General features: G+C 35.1%; 2 protein-coding genes across 2 annotated transcripts; both read right to left on the reverse strand.

The window, feature by feature from the left end:
• Positions 1-2,570: 2,570 nt before the first annotated feature.
• Positions 2,571-3,016, reverse strand: LOC149960524 (uncharacterized). Its single transcript, XM_090180379.1, has 2 exons — positions 2,859-3,016; positions 2,571-2,787 (listed from the first exon to the last, which is right to left on the reverse strand). Exons 1-2 carry the CDS (start codon positions 3,014-3,016, stop codon positions 2,571-2,573), a joined length of 375 nt encoding a protein of 124 aa, XP_090036505.1.
• A 7,221-nt stretch (positions 3,017-10,237) lies between these two features.
• LOC149960525 (uncharacterized) lies at positions 10,238-12,039 on the reverse strand. The gene is made up of 6 exons (XM_090180391.1): positions 11,829-12,039; positions 11,258-11,367; positions 11,019-11,193; positions 10,775-10,959; positions 10,494-10,716; positions 10,238-10,356 (listed from the first exon to the last, which is right to left on the reverse strand). The coding sequence occupies exons 1-6, from the start codon at positions 12,037-12,039 to the stop codon at positions 10,238-10,240; spliced, it is 1,023 nt and encodes a 340-aa protein (XP_090036517.1).
• Between the last annotated feature and the right edge of the window lie 9,385 nt (positions 12,040-21,424).

Below are 21,424 nucleotides of genomic sequence, written 5' to 3' on the forward strand. Positions count from 1 at the left end.
CAGATTGTTCTATTTGCAACAAAAACAGATGAACTCATTTGTTAAGCCATCTACAGAAAGCAGCTAACTGGATTAATGTAATCCGAATTAAAAGATAACAATTTAAATTGATCCGTTTTCCTTAACCAAATTTATAATATCTTTCTTATCCGAGATAAAATGTTTTAAAAAGCTTCCGTGTGACCATTCTTGTTTAAAAACGTTGCCTTAGCCTAAAATAAAATTATTTTTCTGAATGGTTTATTTTTTACTGTTTAAATTGGTCAAGTGCTAATTTATCCTGGCTAGTACGCCCGATTCCCGGTTAGTCTGTTAGTAAAAAGAATCGGCTTTGTAGACTTTCTAGCGAATTTCGTAATTGACTAGATCGACGAGAGATTCGATTATGTCGAAGCAAGAAATTCGAATTTTGTCCGGTTTGCCATGCCATACATGTAGCCCTTTTCTAAACAATAAAAGTTTTTCTAGTCGGTATTGCAAACGATGGAAAGGTAAAAGGCTATATTACTTACTCTAAATGATCGAAAGTTGTTGAAGTCCGTTTGACTCGTCTAATATCCGCCTAAATTCTTTCTTTTTCGGCCAGGTTGGGTTTTATATTTATTTTGTTGTTGACGGGAAAGATCCAAACGTCTCGAGACGCTTAAAGGGATAATGAAATGACTAGGTTAGATTAGGATTGTTAAGTTCAGGTTGGTTTGGTCGGCGCGAGGTAAACTACAAATAAGTAAAGGCATTAAAGGGATAATGAAATGGAAAAATAACCTACTTTTATTGTATTTCACTTCCAAAAATATTCCTATTTTCAATCTCCATTCGTTAAAATAGTTAAAATACAAATTTAAAAAAATTAAAAACTTGGACGAAATCGGGCCTAAAACGTTTCGGGCTAACTTGACTCGGAATCTCCGTGTACTTTCAAAATGCCGCTTCGAATACTGACGTCCAATAAGAGGCCTCTCTGGTCTTGAAAGTGTTCAGCCAATTGGAGAAACGCTTCTCGCCCGCCCGTTGTTCATTACTTGATTTACTTCCGTTTTCACTCTTAAAGCATTTTCTTCTTAAAAAAAATCAGGGTTTTAACGTTTATTCAAGTACACAAATTCATTTTGCGCTCAACTATATTTCGGAAAATATTCACGAATTCCTTTCTGTCGGCCAGCTGGAAGTTAACCAATCTTCAATTTTTTCACTGTGTTTATTAATAACGACCAAGGCTTAACATATTTTCCTAGATTTCGACATATTTGGTTTGTTTGAAAATTTTGGAGAACAACTATATTGAGATTTGAGAGTTGAGGCGTGATTGAAAATGTCGAGCAGCGCAGTTTGTGTAGTAGCACACTATGATAATAATTATACCAATTGCCGAGGATCAGATATTTTGTTTCATTCATTTCCAAAAGATCCACAGAAGAGAATGACATGGATTAAAGCATTAGGAAAATCAGAAGATTATAATCCCCCTTCAAATTGGAGAGTATGCTCAGCTCACTTCACAACTGATAACTATAATCTGATTACTTTTCAAGAGAGCACTAAGCAACACTCCTTGAAAAGAAATGCTGTTCCAAGTGTATTAGACCCATATGTTTTTAAAAAGGCAAGAATAAGATGTCCTACAATGTCTGAAGATGAAACCAATCCGAGAGTAGAAAATATGAAACTAGGTGAACCATCATTAAAAATAACAGATGCGTCCCAATTAGTTTTTAGAGAAGATCCGACACAGTTCCATACTTACGCTTCTAAAGTAAGTTAATATTCAATTAGCTGATAAGTGATAACCTTTGAATTTACTGTTGGAAGGCTTAATTAATATTAATATATTGTAATAGAAATTATCTGTGTCTACTGCATCCCAAGCAACACCATCATATAAAAGTATTGGAGTGCAAGTGAATACTATCAGTAAGAAATAATGAAATTATCAAAAAATACTTGATAGAAGAAAAAACTTTCATTAGATTTAGGTGTTTCTCAAAGTGTTCAGTGCGAGATTTTGAATGTTCAGAGTCCAACACCGTCTCCTATTAAATCTTTAAAATCTGGTTGCACTGAAGACATTTTCTACAACTCAGATGAGGAATATGAAGATGAAATTAAGGCCACTCCTTCTACACCAGTGGCACAACCAATTGGGTCTCCATTGTTTTCATTATCAAGTTTAAGTGAAATTGACCGTGACCATGACTTTGACTCATCGTACGACCCAAATGAAAGTACGGAGTTTAGTCAAGAAAGTGAACGCTAGAAACTGAAGAGTGAGTATTGATATTTAAAGCCATATATTTAAAGGGAGTATAACCTTTGTCGGTAATTAGGGGAAAAAGTCTTTTATACCCCTCAGGTGTGAAAGAAGTGTTTAGGTGTATTTTTGGTAGAATTTATTGGAATTTTTCTACAGATCATTTTCCTTTTAAATGCGGTTAAAAGTTGATTTTTAACATATAGCTAAGGTAGCATACATGAATAGACAATTTGCCATTAAAGTAAAGGAAATAATAGTTAATGGAAAGCATTAGTGTGAAGTATAATAAAAAATAAGCATGATAAAAACAATGACATACTTACTCGTGAATTTCACGTTCATTACACTCATTTGTTTCCTGAACGTATCGTAAATATGCTGGGTCCAAAACATCCAATTCTAAGCAATTCAATTTGAATTTTCTCCAGTCTATGCAACATTGTAAACTTGGTGTTTCATTAACTAGCCTCCTAATTTTTCTACAGCATATACTTTCCACCGCTGCAGGCATTGCCTTGCCATTACCACACGTACACCTAAAAGAGGTTACAATGGAACTTAAAACTAGCAAAGAGTATAAAATTAGCCAAAGTTAATTTATACCTACCAATTAATGTTTCCTATACGCTCATTGTTAAGAGCTACAACCGGAACTTCATCATTGTCGCTATCTTCATCTTCATGTTGAACATATTCAGGATGATCTGTTAGCAGAGGCTCGAAATTATATGGAACAGCGCCGAAGTTCGTTATTTCCTCTGCCATATTTTTTATTTATCTGGCAGAGTTCTAGCATTTAGCATATTCAAATAATAAGAAAACATTTTAAGCCTTGGTCGTTATTAGTAAACACAGTGAAAAAAATTAAAGATTTTTACCTAATAAGAATGGTTAAATTCCAGCTGGCCGACAGAGACGAATTCGGGAATATTTTCCGAAATATAGTTGAGCGCAAAATGAATTTGTGTACTTGAATAAACCATGGGTTTATCATTACTTGGCCCATGAATAAACGTTAAAACCCTGATTTTTTTACGAAGAAAATGCTTTAAGAGTGAAGAGAAAATGCTATTTGCGCTTTGGATCAGTCAAAATTCTTAATTTAATTTTAATTTTAATTTAATTTAGTTAATTTTTTAGGTGTTTTGATTTGTATTTATATTACTATGTGTTATGTATCGTCCTGGTAACCACCCAGTAAAGGCTTTGCCTCATTGGTTGCCTGCATTGGTTTTTCTTTGCGAAATAAATATTATTATTATTATTATTATTAAATCAAGTAATGAACAACGGGCGGGCGAGAAGCGTTTCTCCAATTGGCTGAACACTTTAAAGACCAGTGAGGCCTCTTATTGGACGTCAGTATTCGAAGCGGCATTTTGAAAGAACACGGAGATTCCGAGTCAAGTTAGCCCGTAAAGTTTTAGGCCCGATTTCGTCAAAGTTTTTAATTTTTTAAAATTTGAATTTTAACTATTTTAACGAATGGAGATTGAAAATAGGAATATTTTTGGAAGTGAAATACAATAAAAGTAGGTTATTTTTCCATTTCATTATCCCTTTAATGCCTTTACTTATTTTTAGTTTACCTCGCGCCGACCAAACCAACCTGAACTTAACAATCGTAATCTAACCTAGTCATAGCAGATTTACTTAATAAATAATAAAATCCTTAACAAAATATTTTCCAAAAGTCTATTTAAAAAGTCTTTGAAGTTAAAATTATATTTTATTAACAGCGCCAAATTTCTGTGACAAATATATTTTTTGTTAAATGGCTTATGCAAAATGGTCTTACTTAAAAACTTTTTAACCATTTTTTACAGGATTCGATATTTTTTTGCCTCAGGAATTATAGAAGATGCTTTGAATAAACCACTTTTTCAAATGAATGATAGGTGCATCACCGACAAAGACCAAATATTCTCGGGGGAAATTAACACACCGGAAAACCTAGCTCGGCCGTATTTCCTTCTCGTTGTCATTGGGCTCTCGAGCTCAATTGTCATCATAATTATCGAGAAAATTACAAACAACTTGTCTTTATTTTGAACTACTTTGAACAAACCGCAAATGAAAGAAGCTAATCTTGGGTGCAATTAAGTTTGTTTCAAATGGTATCTCGCAAGTCAGGCATTATTGTTTTATTGTCCGCGCAGAAAATTGGTACTTGCAATTTAATATTTTATATGAACCATGGTTTTATAATCCTTTTTTCATTTTTTTATTTACAGAACTTTTTATAAACATTTAATTTGTTAATTCTTGATTGTAAAGCATTTACTTTTTATTTCACTATTTAAAAAAAGGATTTTGAGTTCCGATTTATGCATAACATAACATGATAAATTAAAATTTATTCATTAAGCTTATGCGACCTTTTAAAGGAATTTTTGTCATGCGATGATTGACGGACAGAAATTCCTAGCCCTTGCTCAAAGATATTAACTCACTAAGGCGGGGAAAAATGATGACAAAATGCGCGTCGTGGCCTTTTCATGATGTGAATTAAATCTGAGAGAGGGGTTGCATACAGGGGAAAAATAACAAAAAGGGGGGAGATTCGAATTCAGAATGGAAATCCTTTGTCGTTAATCAATCACAAAATCTTTATTTCACACTTAATTTTATAAAAACACAAAAATACAAAAATGAACACAATGAGGGGATGACTGAGGGAATAATTTTACTTTACTCTAGCGATGGTTAGGCCATCTCCACTATGGTTCTTTTAACTTTTCAGAATACGAGGGGGAACTTTAACATAAAAATACACTCTTTGACCTTAAATTTATTAATGAAACTATCTCTTACGGTTTTGAATGGGATCTGTGCTGGTATTCTTAACCTCGGGCACACTGAGAGAAAAATTCGTAAGTTTTAACTGGAAAATAATACAGAAACGTCTTGCAAACTATTTATTCAGGAAAGTGCTGTAAAATCTACAGTTTTTCTGTAGTGTTAACATGAAAGAATAGCAGGAGTTACATGTTTTTACGAAACACTGGTTTCTTCGGTTCATATTGCAGGAAATTCCAGTAAGATTGCTTTACAGGTTGTCAAACTGTATTTATTACGGGTTTTAGTCATGTTAATCGAACCTGTAAAAATCACAGGTGCGCCCGTTTATTCAAAACCCTAGAAGATTCAGTATATATTGCAGTGGATTACAGTAAGATTGTTTAGCAGGTTTTCAAACTGTATTTATTACGGGTTTTAGGTTTGTATATGGAACCTGTAACAATCACAGGTCCGCCCGTTTATTCAAAACACCGGAAGCTTCAGTAAATTTTCCATTTAATTCCAATAAGATAAATTTACAGGTTGTGAAACTGTAATTAATACCGGTTTTTATTTGTATCTTAGAACTTGAAAAAATTACAAGAGTGATCATTTCCGAAAAACACTGCTCTCGATGGTACATATATTCCAGTAAATTACATTAATTCAGTTTTACAGGTTGGAAGACTAAAAAACAAGCATTAATTTATTAAGTGCAGTGGCGATATAGCTTTGCCTCCTGGTAATCGTAGCACGGGTTTTGAAGGAGTTAATAATCAGCTAAGCTAATACCCTATAGGCACCACTACAGGCCTAAGTCATCTAGCGACTTATAAGGCCTTTTGACCAGTGGCCGGGGTATATTGCGTAGAAGGGTGGTGGCAGGCCCTCAAGCCACGCGAGATAACCGTCAGCTCCCTACACTTACTAATATACGGTTATCCTCGGGAAGTTTTTATGGAAAGGGGAAACCGAAGATCTCGGTGGAAACCCCTTTAACCAGTGGGGAGAGAACTTGCAAACTCTACGCAGAAGGAGTGCACTTTGGTTCCGTATTTTCACCCAGTGCCACAAGCTGGGATCGAGCCCGGCTGCGAGGTGAAAGTGCTAACCACTCAGCCATCTCTTTTCGCTATACCTAAAAACTAAAGCTGTGCCTCATTTCGACGGTCGTCAGAAATTTTGAGTGGGTACAAATAGGTAATGCAGTTAATGCTACGAGAGCAAAAGTCCTAGCAGACGATTGATACACAGTTTACCCTCTTAGCAGACGCTAAGACTTGAGCATCGCTGCACATCCTAGACTCGTTTCGATAGTGAATAAAAAAGCGACTTCATACTTTATGTTATTATAGTGTTACAAGCACGTGTCGGAATCACGAATATTCGTTTTTTCGCCACTTCTTACGTGTGTAGCTTCTGCTAGAGTCGAATTTACTTAATTCTGAAAGTCTTTACTGTTCTGTGATGTAATGTAATACTAAAGAAAGTAACTTCAAAGGGAAAAAATATATTTCCATAAATTTCCGCATTGGTTTTAAAACTTGTATTGTCAGTAACGTCTGCTTAAACACCACCTTTTACTATTTGCGCCTGCCGCTAAAGGAGGGCGCCCAGCCCTAGTTTTCATTCGCAATTGTTAAATAAACTTATGTTGGTGACGTCAAGAATACCGAAAAATATTAGAAAAAGTATCAGATTACCTTTCGGTCCTAAGTTAAACAACGAGATTCAACAGACTCTAGATTTTATATAGCAGCTCACCCGTTATCAGTTGTATTTTTTAGGCAGTTCAAAAAAAATCCTTATTTTAGCTCCTGATTCCGTGGTTTCCAGCATTAAGTCGGCAACACAGACCTAGTGACCTCACTTGGCTGCAGGGTTTGAAATAAACACAGGGCAAAAGGCATTGGACTAATCTGATAACTTTTCAAAATCTTAGGGGGTCATTGAAAATTTGTCTTATAACCTTTTCGATAAAATGGGAACCTTTTTTTTACAAAATAAAATTATTAACAACTATAGGCATGTAGATAGGAATCGCCAGTCAAGTAGGAGTTCTGTTAAACTCGAGTTTTTTTATTCACACCCTCCAACACAGCCTCCCCGGGCCGCCATCCCTCTCTCTTTAGCACAGACTCACAGAGAGGATAGACTGACAAAACTATCAACTCGGTACTTCCTCATTATTTTGGTAAATAATTGTTTAATATTTTTGTTTTAAAGAAAAAAAAGGTTCCCAGTTTATTGAAAAGTTATCGTACAAATGTCCAATGACTCCCTTAAGATTTTGAAAAGATATCGGACATTTGCGAAATTTATTGGAGAAAGTCCAGTGTCCTGTCACTGACAAGTGAGTGTGCTTATTTCATGCCCTGCGCCTTATCAAAGGTTCAAATGTTTTTTTATTTTGCCCATAGAGATAGAGAAGAAATAGAGGGAAGATTACCGCGTTAAGGCACCCCTGTTTTTGACCGGGAAAATGTATCCTTCCCCAGAGTCCCCACGCATGTATGAAAGCGGAGGTGGGCAGAATTTGCAACGCACGTGCAGCTAGGGCAGATCTAAGTTGGCCGAGGCCATGCACAATTTCATCCGCGCTTTTGAAGTTGGCTGTGGCCATGCACAAATCATAGCCGTCTGCAATACAGGCCATATTATGAACATTAATTTTTTTTTTCAAATCTGGCTCTTCGCTTCCGCATTTGATAACCGCCTGATGTCGGTAATATGGAGAAAAAACCATCCGCGTGACGTTAGCTTGCTACTCAACAACTGCATTTAAACGGTGGCGCGTGTGATTTTTCAAACGTTTTAATTCATCAAGCTAAGGTTTATTTGTTTACTTTCTATAATAACGTTACGCGTTTAATGAAATTGACATGAAAGAATTGTCTGCTTTTATTTAGTTCCCCCATGGTTAATTATTGTTTGATCAAAAATTGCTGGTCGACTAAAAAGCAAACTGACGCTGCTTTAACTAAAGTTAGTTTCACAAATTTCCTCAAAATGAAAAACTTCGACGGAAATGGGAACCGACAATTTTGAAGAAGATTCCTAATGGCAATGCAAATAAACCAGTTACCTTGAATTTAGACGAACCTCAGCGTATTTGTAGTAAGCATTTCCTAGTTCAAATTTTGTACAAGCATGCGCTGTGATATGAGATAATACTCACTTGTTTAATATTGTTAAAATCAAATATTTTAACTGATAAAGTATTTTGTGATATTTTCACAATCAAAAATGTTTTAAATGATAAAGTACTTGGTTATATTTTCATAATTACATGATATTTTAAGGCTTAGGGTGAAACAAAATGTTAATTTTTAAAATTCCCGCTTCTTATTATCCGCATATTACCGCCATCTGTTGGGTTTCAAAAAATCGTAATGCCGTGAAAATACCGTCCTGTAGAATTTGCAGCTTTATATTTGGTTACAAAAACAGCCTTTAGTGCTAAAATTGCAATTTCGGTTTAGTGGAAATTACGAGATGTTTGTCTATAAAAACCACCAGATGTTATCGGTGAAATATAATATCACCGTCCTGTAGCATATGCAGCTTTATATTTAGTTAAAAAACAGTTTTTAATGCTAAAATTACAATTTTGTTTTATTGGAAATTACAAGAGGTTGTCCTGTAAAAATTATCAGATATAATCGATAAAGCAATTATACAGGATAATACTTCAAATATACAGTACAATCCTGGCTACTCCAGTTTCCAGGATTTCCTGTAGTTTCAACTAGACAAATTTCTCTCAGTGCATCTTGGGCTCAAAGGATGGAAGGGACAGAAATAAATATACACTTACACTAAAAATAATAAACACTACAATTAAGGGTCTACAATTAAACAATGGCAATATTAGCTAAAAAAATGATAACGAGGGTACAGCGCGAACGAAAACGGTAATCCGAACGGTATAAATACACGAAGCGGAATGAACTCTCACCCTCGAGGGGACCTGCTTTTAACCCTTTTCTAGAACAATAGTGAGGGATTAAGCCTTCTTTCCAAAAATAATTAACGGCGTTTTCACCGACTATTTCGTATTTCGACCCTGGGTACTCTACAAGGGGGGGGGGGATTATGATACACTTCTACTTATCACTTGATTCTCTTCGTGGCTGCTCTTCGATTTACGGGATTCCGGGTTACGGGAGCTTCCGGGTTACGGGGTTCCGGATTACGCAAGACACACGCCCACGCGTTTTCTGGGAGGGGCTCGACGGGGGACTTCTTGTTTCTTGGCGACAGTTCCAAACTGTCCGTTCGTCTCGCTTACGGCACGGATGCCCGAATTACGGTAACTAACGAGCCGGATTACGGTACGGATGTCCGGATGATGACGACGAACTTCTTACAAGCGGGCGTAGGTACTTTGGGTTTCGGTCTGAAACGTCTGGTTAGGCGAAGGAATCGGTCTCGGTCATCTGGTTTTCTTCTCAAGGGTGATCAACAGGTGATTCGAGGGTGTTGAGGGCATTACGCTTCCCGGATTCCTTACTGCTCGGCTTATGCTCTTCCGGTCGGAATGTTCTGGATGTAGGTCATCTAGGCAGTCAGTGAGGGTTGTTTCGGTCATGAGGGCTGCTTTGAGGGTTAATTAATATCTAAGAGCGACTTCATCGCACATTATTTTATATTTATTTCGGCATAGTCTTTCTCTCGCCCGACCCTTACAAAAAATTTCTATAAGGTATTTTATAGAGTTGATCTATAAAAATTTCATAGAGTAGTCTTAAGCTATTTCTATAAAATGTTTATGGAATGTGGCTATAGAATGTTTGTGGAAAATGGGTCATTTTTCTAAAATGTTTTTTTAGAATTTCTTTAGAAACTTACTTATGATTTTAAAGATCAAAGTAAGTTATTTCTATAAACATTTTAAGGGTTTTCTATAAACCCTTTTAAAGGTTTTCTATAAACATTTTAAGGGTTTTTTAGTTTTATATTAGTGGCTTCTATAAGAATTTTAAAGAATACTTCTTTTTAAAAAGTGGAGTTTCTATTAAGATACTAAATGGTTTCTTAAGAAGCATCGTAATACTTTAAATACATTAGCTATAAAGAAGTTCAGGTCAAAATTATACTTAAATATATAATTAAAATACAATCATTTCTCAAATTATTGTTTTAATGTCCTTAAGCGAGAATGATAACAAATTTAGTCGTCTTTAAACAAGAATTATGACGAAATTAATCGTCGTTAAACGAGAATGATGACATGTGTTTAGCGTTACACTCCTTAATTTTGTTTGATAGAGTTTCCATTACTCCTCTTCTCGTTGCTGAGGGGTATCTTTTCATAGTGTATCCTAAATAAAAAGTTAATTTTAAAGAATCTCAAAATAAGTAGTGTACAGTAAGTTTAGTCTAACTGTGACCAAGCAGGTATCAACACCCAAGTTGCTAACGTTCACGCAAAACCCAAACAAAAATGTTAAATGCATACCAATAATTGCATCTGTTTTGATACGATCTAGCGCAGGCTTTGGTGATTTCGCTTTATGAGCGTTACTCGATCGGCCAGTAAGTGATTTTCCAATTAGTTCCTCCATTGTAAACAAGTGTGTTAGGAGTGATCTAGCTAGCACAGTTGGTCCAGTTGATGTTCTTAGCATCATACCTAAAACACTTCGATCTACATTTACAAGATGTCCAATGGAAACCATAGCCTATAAAAAATTTACTAAATTTAATTAAAAATTAAATTTAAGAAACAAAATATCTTACATTTTGACCTTCATCTGTTAATGCATTTGAAGTTTTAGAGTGAGATGGTCGTCCAATTTGTGTCACATGCATGTTGCTCTCATCCAAACAACTGGACCTTCCTAAGGCAGAAACTGATTCAAAATTACTGTGTTGTCTGATTGAATCAATGCAAGATCTCAATTCTGATAGCAGAGACTTAAACTCTATATTAAAAACAAAATTAAAAATACATTTTAAGGTTTCGGTAAATTTTCATAGTTACCTTTGTGATCAGAAATTTCTTCTAAATTCTTATAATTTTCTCTCTTTAACAACCTGTATTTGGTTTTCAACTCCTTATATTTGTCGCATTTGCACGGATTTGATCTGGAATTTGTGGCCTCAGTTTCTATTTCCTGCATCAAAGTGGCTTGTTGGTTTTCTCTTAACTGTTTCTTCTACAAAATTTCGAACCAACTTAATATTTCCAATTTTAAAACGTTATTTTGATATACCAATTACCTCATTTTTGTTGCTAGCTGAATCGTGACACTCCTCGTCGGGTATGCCAAGCCTACTTAAATTGTTACTTGAGATTTCAGTTCTTTTTATTTCCATTTCAGCCTGTTTTCCTAAAATTAAAATTAATTAAGTAAATGCAACCAAATTTTAGAGAGGTGATTAACCTTATATTAAAATGTATTTTAATTTGATTCAATATAATACCCTGCATTCTGAACCACTTCAAAATTTGCTGAATTACATATAAACATAAACAATAAATTTTCTATGATTTCATAAATTAAATTATTATAAATCCTTGCAGTTTGAATCACCTTTAAATACTAATTTGGACTTAAAGCATAAGAACCATTAAGTTTCCTCTAGCTTTAACATTGCTTAAAAAACTTGCCAAAGACAAGCAACTTAAAAAATCCAAATGTGATTAAGCCCTTCTAAATAAGTGTTTAATAATATTAATTAAATCATAAATTTATATTCTGATACATTGATCTTAATGTGAAGCAGTAAAAAACTATTGTTTTCTCTAACATAAGATTAGAGGATGTAAAAGTTATTATGGCCAACTTACCATAAGCAAGCAAAGTGCCAGCAGCTGCAGGTTCTCCATTTTTCCAGTGAAAATCTAATTCTTTTCCAATGAATTTTTCTGGGTCTTTAGAGATTTTTTTTTTCAAATCAGAATTATGTTTTAGACTTTCTTCTAGGCTTAAAACATCCCACATATCAGAATCGCTCCATTTCAATACAAAGAAAAGCCTCCTCCCGGACCCTTTAGACATTTTGCCTAGTTAAGATAATTAAATCTGATATTAAAAACGTATATTTAAGAATTAAAAATTCTAAAATAACTTGCGAATACAATTTAGCTTACCAAATTAAATGATCGAAAACGGTCTTAGGAATTGCCTTGAATTTAAAAATAGAATGCGTTTAAAAAGCTCGGAGCACTGGGCACCGACGACGAAAGTAAAATGGCCAGATCACAAAGAGACGGTTGACCAACATACACTAGAGATTTATATACCCCCCGTACCGCACACCGGGGACGGTTGACCAACAATAAAAATTCCTATTCAACAGCGTGGGCGCGCGGCAACAGGTAGCTCAGCTGCAGCAGCTGTAAAAACGTCCCGAGCGCGAGGCTGCCAGCTACTAAAACACCACTCGAGTAGGAACTAGGAAGAGCACCAAGGTTCGTAGAGAAAAATACACAACGTACGCCTTTTGAAATTAAATATTGTTTTTACAAATTTTATGTTAAAAAATTAATATTTTTCACCGTTTAAATTTAGAATAAAAAATAATTAACCTAATTTGAATTCGGTATTAAACAACAAAATAATTTCTGACGTTGTTAATAATAATAGCGCTGCCTTCATCCACGCGAGCTGGCCGTCAGCTCCCTAGACTAACTATTACTGTTAAGTGTTAACCCCAGCAAGTTTATTTTACTATCTCCTTTGTTTTCAACTGATATGTGGTAAAGTATTAACTCGTGTTATCAGGGCACAATAAGTGTAAACTTTCGAGTATCTGTATTATTATTATTATTATTATTTTATGGTACATCTGGCAGCGCTGCTTATGTCCTGTACCTCCAGCTGATCGAACCCATGTGCTTTTTTTTTAAGCAGACGTCGTTAATTTCGCTGCAGTTGTTCAGTGATATTAGACGAAATAGTTTTGAATTCGAAATGGGAAAATGTGCCAACGCAAAGAAAGGATTATGGAAACTTGCAAATTACAATGGTGTCTTAAAAATACCAAGAAAGACAGAATATAGAATTAGAAATGCCAAAAACAAAAGATGTCATAACTTCAGCTTTGAACCTGATCCTAATGTTCAAAATGAACATTCCAGTCCATCTGCATCTTACCTAGCAACAAATAATAATCCCATAAATAGAATGTCGCCATGTACAAGTATATTTTCAAGTTCAACATCTTCATTAAATTCTATCGAAGGTATAAAACACTATAATAACAACTTACCATTATCATTTTTAATACCACTTGATTTTACTAATAGGTATTATAAACGAATTGCCAAATGAGCATAGTTCTTGCGAACCAACTTTATCCCGCTCAACTTCTGCCACTTCTATTTCATTATTAATGAATAACGAAGAAGTCCAGCAAAATGAATTTGAGGGTCAAACTAATAATTGTGGTCCTGATGAAAATTATGAAACTAATAATGTAAGTCTATAGTCTACGGTTTTAGTCTACCATGATAGGGGCATTGTAGAATAAAATGGGTAAGATTTTTTATTAATATATAAGAATTTAATATTCGTAGGATGGATCAAGCACCAATCCTTCCAATACAGTTGATGGAGATGCGTTAGTTGATGATGACGATGGTATTACGGATACACTAGTAAGTAAAGTGTATTGTATTAAGTAGCTATAGTAGAATGGCAGTAAGACGTTATCACCCATGCTTTTTCCTATAGATAAAAAAGCGCGATTTATTATAAAATTGTTAATGGTCATGGCTATAACTACTTGTCGTTTTGTGAAAAGACAACTAGTAAAACATAACATAGGTCTATTAAATAACAAATTTGGAGATCTTGGCTCAATAAACTAAAAATAGAAAATGAAATAAAACAGGTATAATACATCAAATTACATGTAATACCAATTCCATTGAAATACAAAACCGAGATAGGGGCCTGGAAAATCATCTGAATTAAAATTATAATTATATAATGGGGGGAGGTGCAAAATATTAGCCAGAGAGGAAACATTTATTTATTATTAAGAATATATTTGAGCTTTAGCAACAATAATGAGTGATTAAAGTTAATTATAAACCTGAATATTTTAGTTTTTTACTAAGCAAATAATTATATTTTAGGAAGAAGAACTGTACGCTGGTTCAACTTTAACGTTGAAACAAAGTCTGTTATTGACTATGGCACATGTCATTCGATACCAAGAAAGCAAGGAAGCCACAGCTTCACTACTAAAGCTTCTAATGTTTCATATGCCATGCAATACACAATTACCGCAATCGTTATATCTGTTTTATAGATATTTTGAACACGCTAAGTCTCAGTACCGTTTTCATATGTATTGTGCTAAATGTAGTGGTTATATTGGTATAACAGAGAAACAATGCCCATTTTGCCAATGTCTGGTGTCTTATGAGAGGGCTCTTGAAAAGGGCAATTATTTTCTGGTTTTTGAAATTGAAGACCAAATTAAAGCTCTGTTAGAGAAAGAAGAAGCTATGAAAGAAATAAATGGAAAGCCACAATCTAAATTGCATGGATTGAAAGATGGAAATTGCTACAAATGTCTACCAATAGGAAAAGATGATCTCTCAGTTACGTGGAATACAGATGGGGTACCGGTATTTCATTCATCAGACTTCAGTATCTGGCCATTACTTTATGTAGTTAATGAGCTTAAAATTTCCGGGCAAAAAGCTGGCGTTCAGTTGGGAGCTTTGTGGTTTGGAACTGGTAAACCAGATATGAATTGTTTTTTAAAACCTTTCATTGACCAAATCAATAAACTGTCGTCAGAGGGTTTCCAATACAGTCACTCAGGCCGAGAGAAAAATGTTAAAGTATTTCCAGGACCACTAACGTGCGATTCAGTGGCACGTTGTAAATTGCAATGCATAAATCAGTTTAACGGAGCGAATGGGTGTAATTGGTGTCTAAATGAAGGGAGAACAGTCTTGAGAGGTGAAGGTCATACCAGAATTTATGAAGCTGGAGAATTTCCAAAACGAGACGTAGCTCAGATGAAACAAGATGCCAGAACCGCTCTGCAACATAAAAAGCCGGTCAATGGAGTTCAGGGATTTTCAATTTTGTTTCTTCTTAACTATTTTGATATAGTAAATGGATTTGTAGTTGACTATATGCACTCTGTGTGCCAAGGTGTGGTTAAAGCAACCTCTTGTATGTGGTTCGACTCGTCTAGTCATCAACATGAATATTATCTTGGAAGGAAAATTGGTGAAATAGACAGTCTATTGTTATCACTAAAACCTACAGATGAGGTCACGAGAACACCGAGAACATTGAAAGATAGAAAACAATGGAAGGCCAATGAATGGCGTTCGTGGTTATTATTTTATTCACCAGTAATTTTAAAGAAATATCTTCCTGGAAGGTTTTATAATCACTGGTTATATTTAGTATTGGGTGTAAAAATTTTGCTTTCAACTAAAGTGCCACCGGAAATGATTTTAGAAGCTGTTAATTATTTGAAATTATTTGTAGAAAATTATTCTTTATTATATGGTAATGATACCATGTCTTACAATGTACATTTGCTTCTTCATTTGCCAGAAACTGTAACAAATTGGGGACCTTTATGGGCCACATCGTGTTTTCAATTTGAAAACATGAATGGTAAACTTATGAAATTGTTTAATGGAACTCAGAAAGTACCGCACCAAATAGCGGAAAAATTTTCAATTTTGAGTAAAATCTCCGGAATTTCGGATAAAGCGTTTTCAGATTCTGCGTCAGATATTCAAGATTATTTTTTTGATTTACTTAGGGGATACCCTTTGCTAAAGCGTATTAGTAGATTAAATGATTCAAGTTTTTTGCATGGGTTACCAAAACATTGTTCTTTAACTCACGCTGAAAAATTAGCCATTCAACCATATATTAATGTAGATAACTCTGCACTTTTATATTCAGTTTATGAATTTCAAAAACTAACGACTTCTGGACAAACTATTTGCGCGCATGAAGTAGCAAAAAGGTGTAACACAGGCATCAAAACAAAAGACGGTTCCTTTGGAATAATTCAAGGTTTATATTTGTTAAAAGATAACATTTGCCAATGTGTTACAATCAGTTGCCTTTGTATTTGTATTTATTTTGCTATTGTGAAAGAGTTAAGAGAATACCATCAATCGCAAATAAAAAATCAAATAGCTTCTAAATGCAAACTTACAGGAAAAATTGTAGCTTACCCAATTTCAGATATTGAAGAAAAAGTTTTAACTTTTGGCACTAATAATCCACATTTTAATGATTATATATATGTAATTAAAATGCCAAACATTTTTGAAAGTGATTAGAATTGATGTTTAGCGAGGTAGAAAAAGTATTGAATAAAAGTATTTTACACACTTTAATATCGTTAAGTATTCCCCCCCCCCCTAAACCAAACAATTCGATTTCTAAAGAGTTTTAATTGTGAGGTTAAAAGAAACTTCGTTTTATTTATCATCTTTTATTAAATATGCAAATATAACGAATTTTCTTTTAACATCATAACGTATATTGCATTGGCGTTGCGTGCATTATTATTTTCCTAGTTGAACCCTACATCTAAGCCGCCCGGGGCCATGGCCCCCTTTGCACCCACTCCTCTACGCCACTGGCATATTGCACTTATAAATCACCTAAGCCTTAAAGAGTTTTAATAGAAATTATTTTAAATAGATTCTAAAGAATGGTTTGTAGAATTGATTCTTGGTTTTCCTATGATTTTCGCTATAGAAAACTCTATAGGTTATAGAACCCCTTTTGCACTCTATCACTCTCTATACGATTTTATAGAGGTTTTAAAGAATATTTTTTTACGGGGAGAAACAGCGTTCTTCGGGTAATGAAGGCGGACTTCCTTCCTTCCTAGTACAAGTTGAGCTCTCTCCAGAATCAGAATTCTCTCTTTTTGGGGCTCTGTTCCTTGATTTTGTTCCGAGGATTTTAGGGTGGAGTTGAAAATAAAAAACGATTGGTGACCTCCCATTTTATTTGGGTCTTGGTGCACCCAAGACTCGTGTCCTGTCATGGGATGTATGGCGTTGTCTACCCGCGAAAGGTCCCTTGGGGTTGGTTCAGCGTGATAACGGGGGTCTCATTGTTTGTGGGGGAGACGGTGCGAGGAAATCACGAGGTTATCTTTATTTTTTTGTCAAGCGAAAATGTCCAGGCACACTTTCGACCTAAGACCTGGCCTTGGAAAACGTGCGCTTTTGTAGGATCCGGGTTATCTGGTAGTGGGCTAGAGACCCGCTAACATGACAATGGTTCCATGGGATCGCTGTGAGTTGAGGGAATATTACTGGTTTAGTTCGGCAAATGTCTGAGAAAAACGTGGGTGGGGACGGCTCAGAAAGTATTGTACCACGGTAATAAAACGAGAAAAAATACGCCAATTATTTCCATAATTCAAATCTCTTATATTTAACAATGCTGAAGGCAGGGATTTAGTTTACAAAAGAGCAAACATTTTATAGCAAGTATAGAAATCGGTTAAGCGGTCTTTGAATTATTATAAAAAGAAGTCGAAATGGTGGTAATCGAGTTTTTCGGCGAATTTCCAGACTTCAAAAATTCTTCTCGGCACGCATGACGTCAGAAAATGCGAAGCGTATCATTGGCTAATGGTCTGTAATACATTTCTTTAAATCTGGGATTAAAAGCTGGTTGATTTAACACCCAGGAAAAAGTCCTACGCAGTAGTAATTGAAATAGGCATACACAAGCCTACGTAGTAGAAACACGATATGAAACCGAAGGCTCCTTGTAAATTATTTTTAAAACGTCGGGTGGTGCGCGCCGCGTAGCACGCGTAACAAAAATAATTTTTATTTCGATAATAAGCCTAATATTATGATTAAAAACCTCTGGTTTGAAAACTTCTACAAGTAAACAGAATCCCTCCACTTCAGTTCCTTCTATTTTAGGAATAAAACTACAGCTTTGATTTGCCCCAAAATTCTCGTGCTACGGAGGAGAGAAATTCGCCGAAAATTTCAGGATTTTGGGGAGCGAAAAAGGTCAGTTTCGGACTCAAAGTTAATACACTTAGGATTGGAAATTTGTTTCGACAATGACATTTTTGGAAAGAGAACGTCCTGGGCTTCAAAACAAGCCCGCATTCATTCGTTTTTATTACTATCGATTTTTCATGCAACCAACACTTTAAGTTCTATAAGATTTGTAAACTATATTTGATTTGTATGTATGGTTCAAAAGTTATTTAAGTTTTTAATTTATCATTAATTTTAATTTATATTTAACACTGTGATTAGTTTTATTAAATAGAGCTCAAAATTCTAAGATATTTGATGTAGGGAGCTTAAAGAATACTTAACAATAACTGTCAATATAGACGGTCAAGAGTGCGGGGGAAAATGTAATAACAAAAGTAAATAAAACACAGAAAAAATAAAAAAAATGAAGTATGCGGGGGCAAATGAACCTAAAGGGTTACATCTACCAGTTAACAAACCAATCGTTTTTTATCATTGTTTTCATTATGGTGTTTTACATGTTTATAGCGCCAACGTTTTAACGATACAATAACCCATAGGTTTTTATTTCTTTTTATTTGAATATATATTTAAAATAGCAGTTATATTTTTATAGAATTTATCCCAGATGTCTTTATGATAGGTTTTTTCAACATTATTTTTTATATTCTAAAGCTCGCCTGATATTTCTTTTCATATCGTAAGAGCGGGCTATTATAGTTGTTAAGACTACTAATGAAAAACATGCACGTTGTCAAGATTATTAATGAAATATATAGATTGCTAATGGTATAAATACTCGTTGTAGAGACAATTTTGAGGTATAATGGATACATGACGACCAAAAGAAAAGTTTATTTTAAATTTGAACAATACTAAAATAGGCAGCTCGTTTGTCGTTTTATTTTACTTAGCTCTTTTAAATTCAAATGTCTGTACGTGTAACGATGTTTGTAGGATCTGAGTACACACATAATTTTATGGTACTATGATACTTATATTTAAAAAACTCAATTATATAGAAAGGTACGTTATGTTTAAATACTTTTATTAATTTTAATCGTGGCCGTGCGGCGTGCATAGATTTGAACAGAACCGCCACCAGCCTTAAATTGTAGGTGGGATCAAGGTGGGGCACAGTTTTTAACTACATATTTTTCAAGTGCAAACTGATGTAGTAAAAGTAAAAAAAGTTGACATTTAAGCCAAATATTTAAACTAACATTCATAACATGGAATACTTTTGTATTTCTACAAATGAGGTAAAAATAGGGTTGTCTGTAACCCTTCAGGTTCACTCCCCCCCCCCCACACTTATTTTTTTGTTTTATTTACTTTTGCTATTACATTTTCTTTCGCACTTTTGACCATTATTGATACTAATTTAGCTATTTATCGATAGTTAATTTTAGGTATTCTTAAAGCCCACTATATCAAAGCCATTAGAATTCAAAGATCGATTTAATAAAAACTATTCCCAGTCAATAAATGTAATTGAAATATAATTACAGATAATAGAATTTGACTTACCCCGCTATAAAAAATTAAGGTAATTAATGAAACCATTCTCACAAGACCATGGTGCAATACATTCCTCTCCCTTCCTAAGCCCAGATATTTCCAAAAGATACAAAACGAAGCAACTTTCCCTCGGCTAACAGCGTGCCCATGACACCCTTTCCATGTTTGCGGGCCTCAGACCTTCTGATAATCAGCTAGGCTAATAACCAAGGCACCACCTTAGGCCTAAGTCATCGAGCGACTTTTAAAGCCATTAGTTCAGGTGGCCGGGTGACAATGCGTAAGAGGGTGGTGGCAAGCCCTTCAAGCCACTCGAGCCAACAGCTCCCTACGCTAACTATTACCGTTAACCTGAACAAGTGTTTATGTAACCAGACCCCAACAAAAGCGCGATTTTTCCAAGGCAGCCGACACAAGTTCGAGGGGGCGCTCGGACATTTCCGCTTGGAAACGAAACTAAAAGTAACCCCGAGACCCTCTGGCACCCCCCCCCCTCCCGCAACTGTGAGTGCATTTTAATAGATCAGACGATGTCATCCGGAGCATCACGGGACACGAGTCTTGAGTTCAACTATGAGCCACATAAAACGTAAGGTCACCAGTTGTTTTGTTGCAACTTCGCCCCACAATCCCCGGAATAAAACCAGAAGACAGAGCCACAAAAAGACAGAATGCTGATTCTCGGACCAAGAGAGACGTACACCATGGCGGAAGAACAACAAAAGAATGTGCGATGAAGTCACGCTCGAATATCCCTCTTAACTTAACTTAAAAAAAGTCACTGCTGCTTTGTTTTGGGCTTGTTGCAGCCTACTTCCAAGGGCTAGTAGGCCACACTTTGAAGCTCTCTTGGGGAAAAACCGGCATACTTTGAATCACCCTGTATATTTATTAATCGGTAGGTGATAGATGAAAACCGAAATCAGGTCAGTATCATATTCAACATATAGCACCTTCTATGGAAAGTAACAACAATAATGATTTTTAAACCAAGAACATAGGCCTGCACAATTAGTCCCAGATCTATCATTTTCATTTTAGTACTTAACATTAGTTTTAAACCTTTATGGTTTTGCTCCATAGATATATTAAATATATATCCCGCGGTGATAGGCGGGATCGACAACTAGCAGAAGATCGATAATTCCGAGAGAAGTCTGTTAAAAACGCCATCTATTGGTGAAACTAATTACTTTACAAAAACAAAGGTGCGAAATCCGAAGTAGGCTTAGTTTTGACATAAAAATGGTTAAAACTTGCGCATTCGTGCATTGTCGAAACTTTTCAACTTATACCGTTACCTCAAATGTAAAATATCATAGGTAGTAACAAATATTTGTGTTATTATATATAAGCAATAATTTAAGTGTGTATATGGTTTCCCTTTTCCAAACCATAACTCCTTTCTAAATTGATACAAGCTGTAAACCGAACAAACTGGACGCCGCGAAATTATGATTTCATTTGTAGTCAGCGTTTTCCAGAAAGGGAAATACGAATTCAAAGCGGAAAACGGGTTCTTTTTAACAACGCAATTCCCTCTTGAGGTTTTTACGAAATTAAAACAATTGTAGTATCCAAAAAACAATTTATTAAAAGAAATTACACAAAGTTGAAAATGAGACACATGAAATAACTATAACACCTTATCCTCAATCCTTGATCACGGATCCTTTCGCAAAGGTCTAACAAGTATTCAGTCTTTATTAATGCTGATGTAACTGTTTATTAAGAAATATGAACAATAGTACCAAATAAAAATAAGAGGAAGACGCCAAGTAGGACGGGGCTAGAGGGTCGGTGCACCTAAAGTCCCAGACCAGGGATTTCCCACCGTACCAGGGGACCAAGAGGTTCTAGAATAGCCGGAATACCGGCAGAAATAAGGGCGCGTTTAA

This window comes from Leiobunum rupestre, chromosome 1 (assembly GCF_980474605.1).
Source record: "Leiobunum rupestre chromosome 1, qqLeiRupe1.1.hap1, whole genome shotgun sequence".
Lineage (NCBI taxonomy): Eukaryota > Metazoa > Arthropoda > Arachnida > Opiliones > Sclerosomatidae > Leiobunum > Leiobunum rupestre.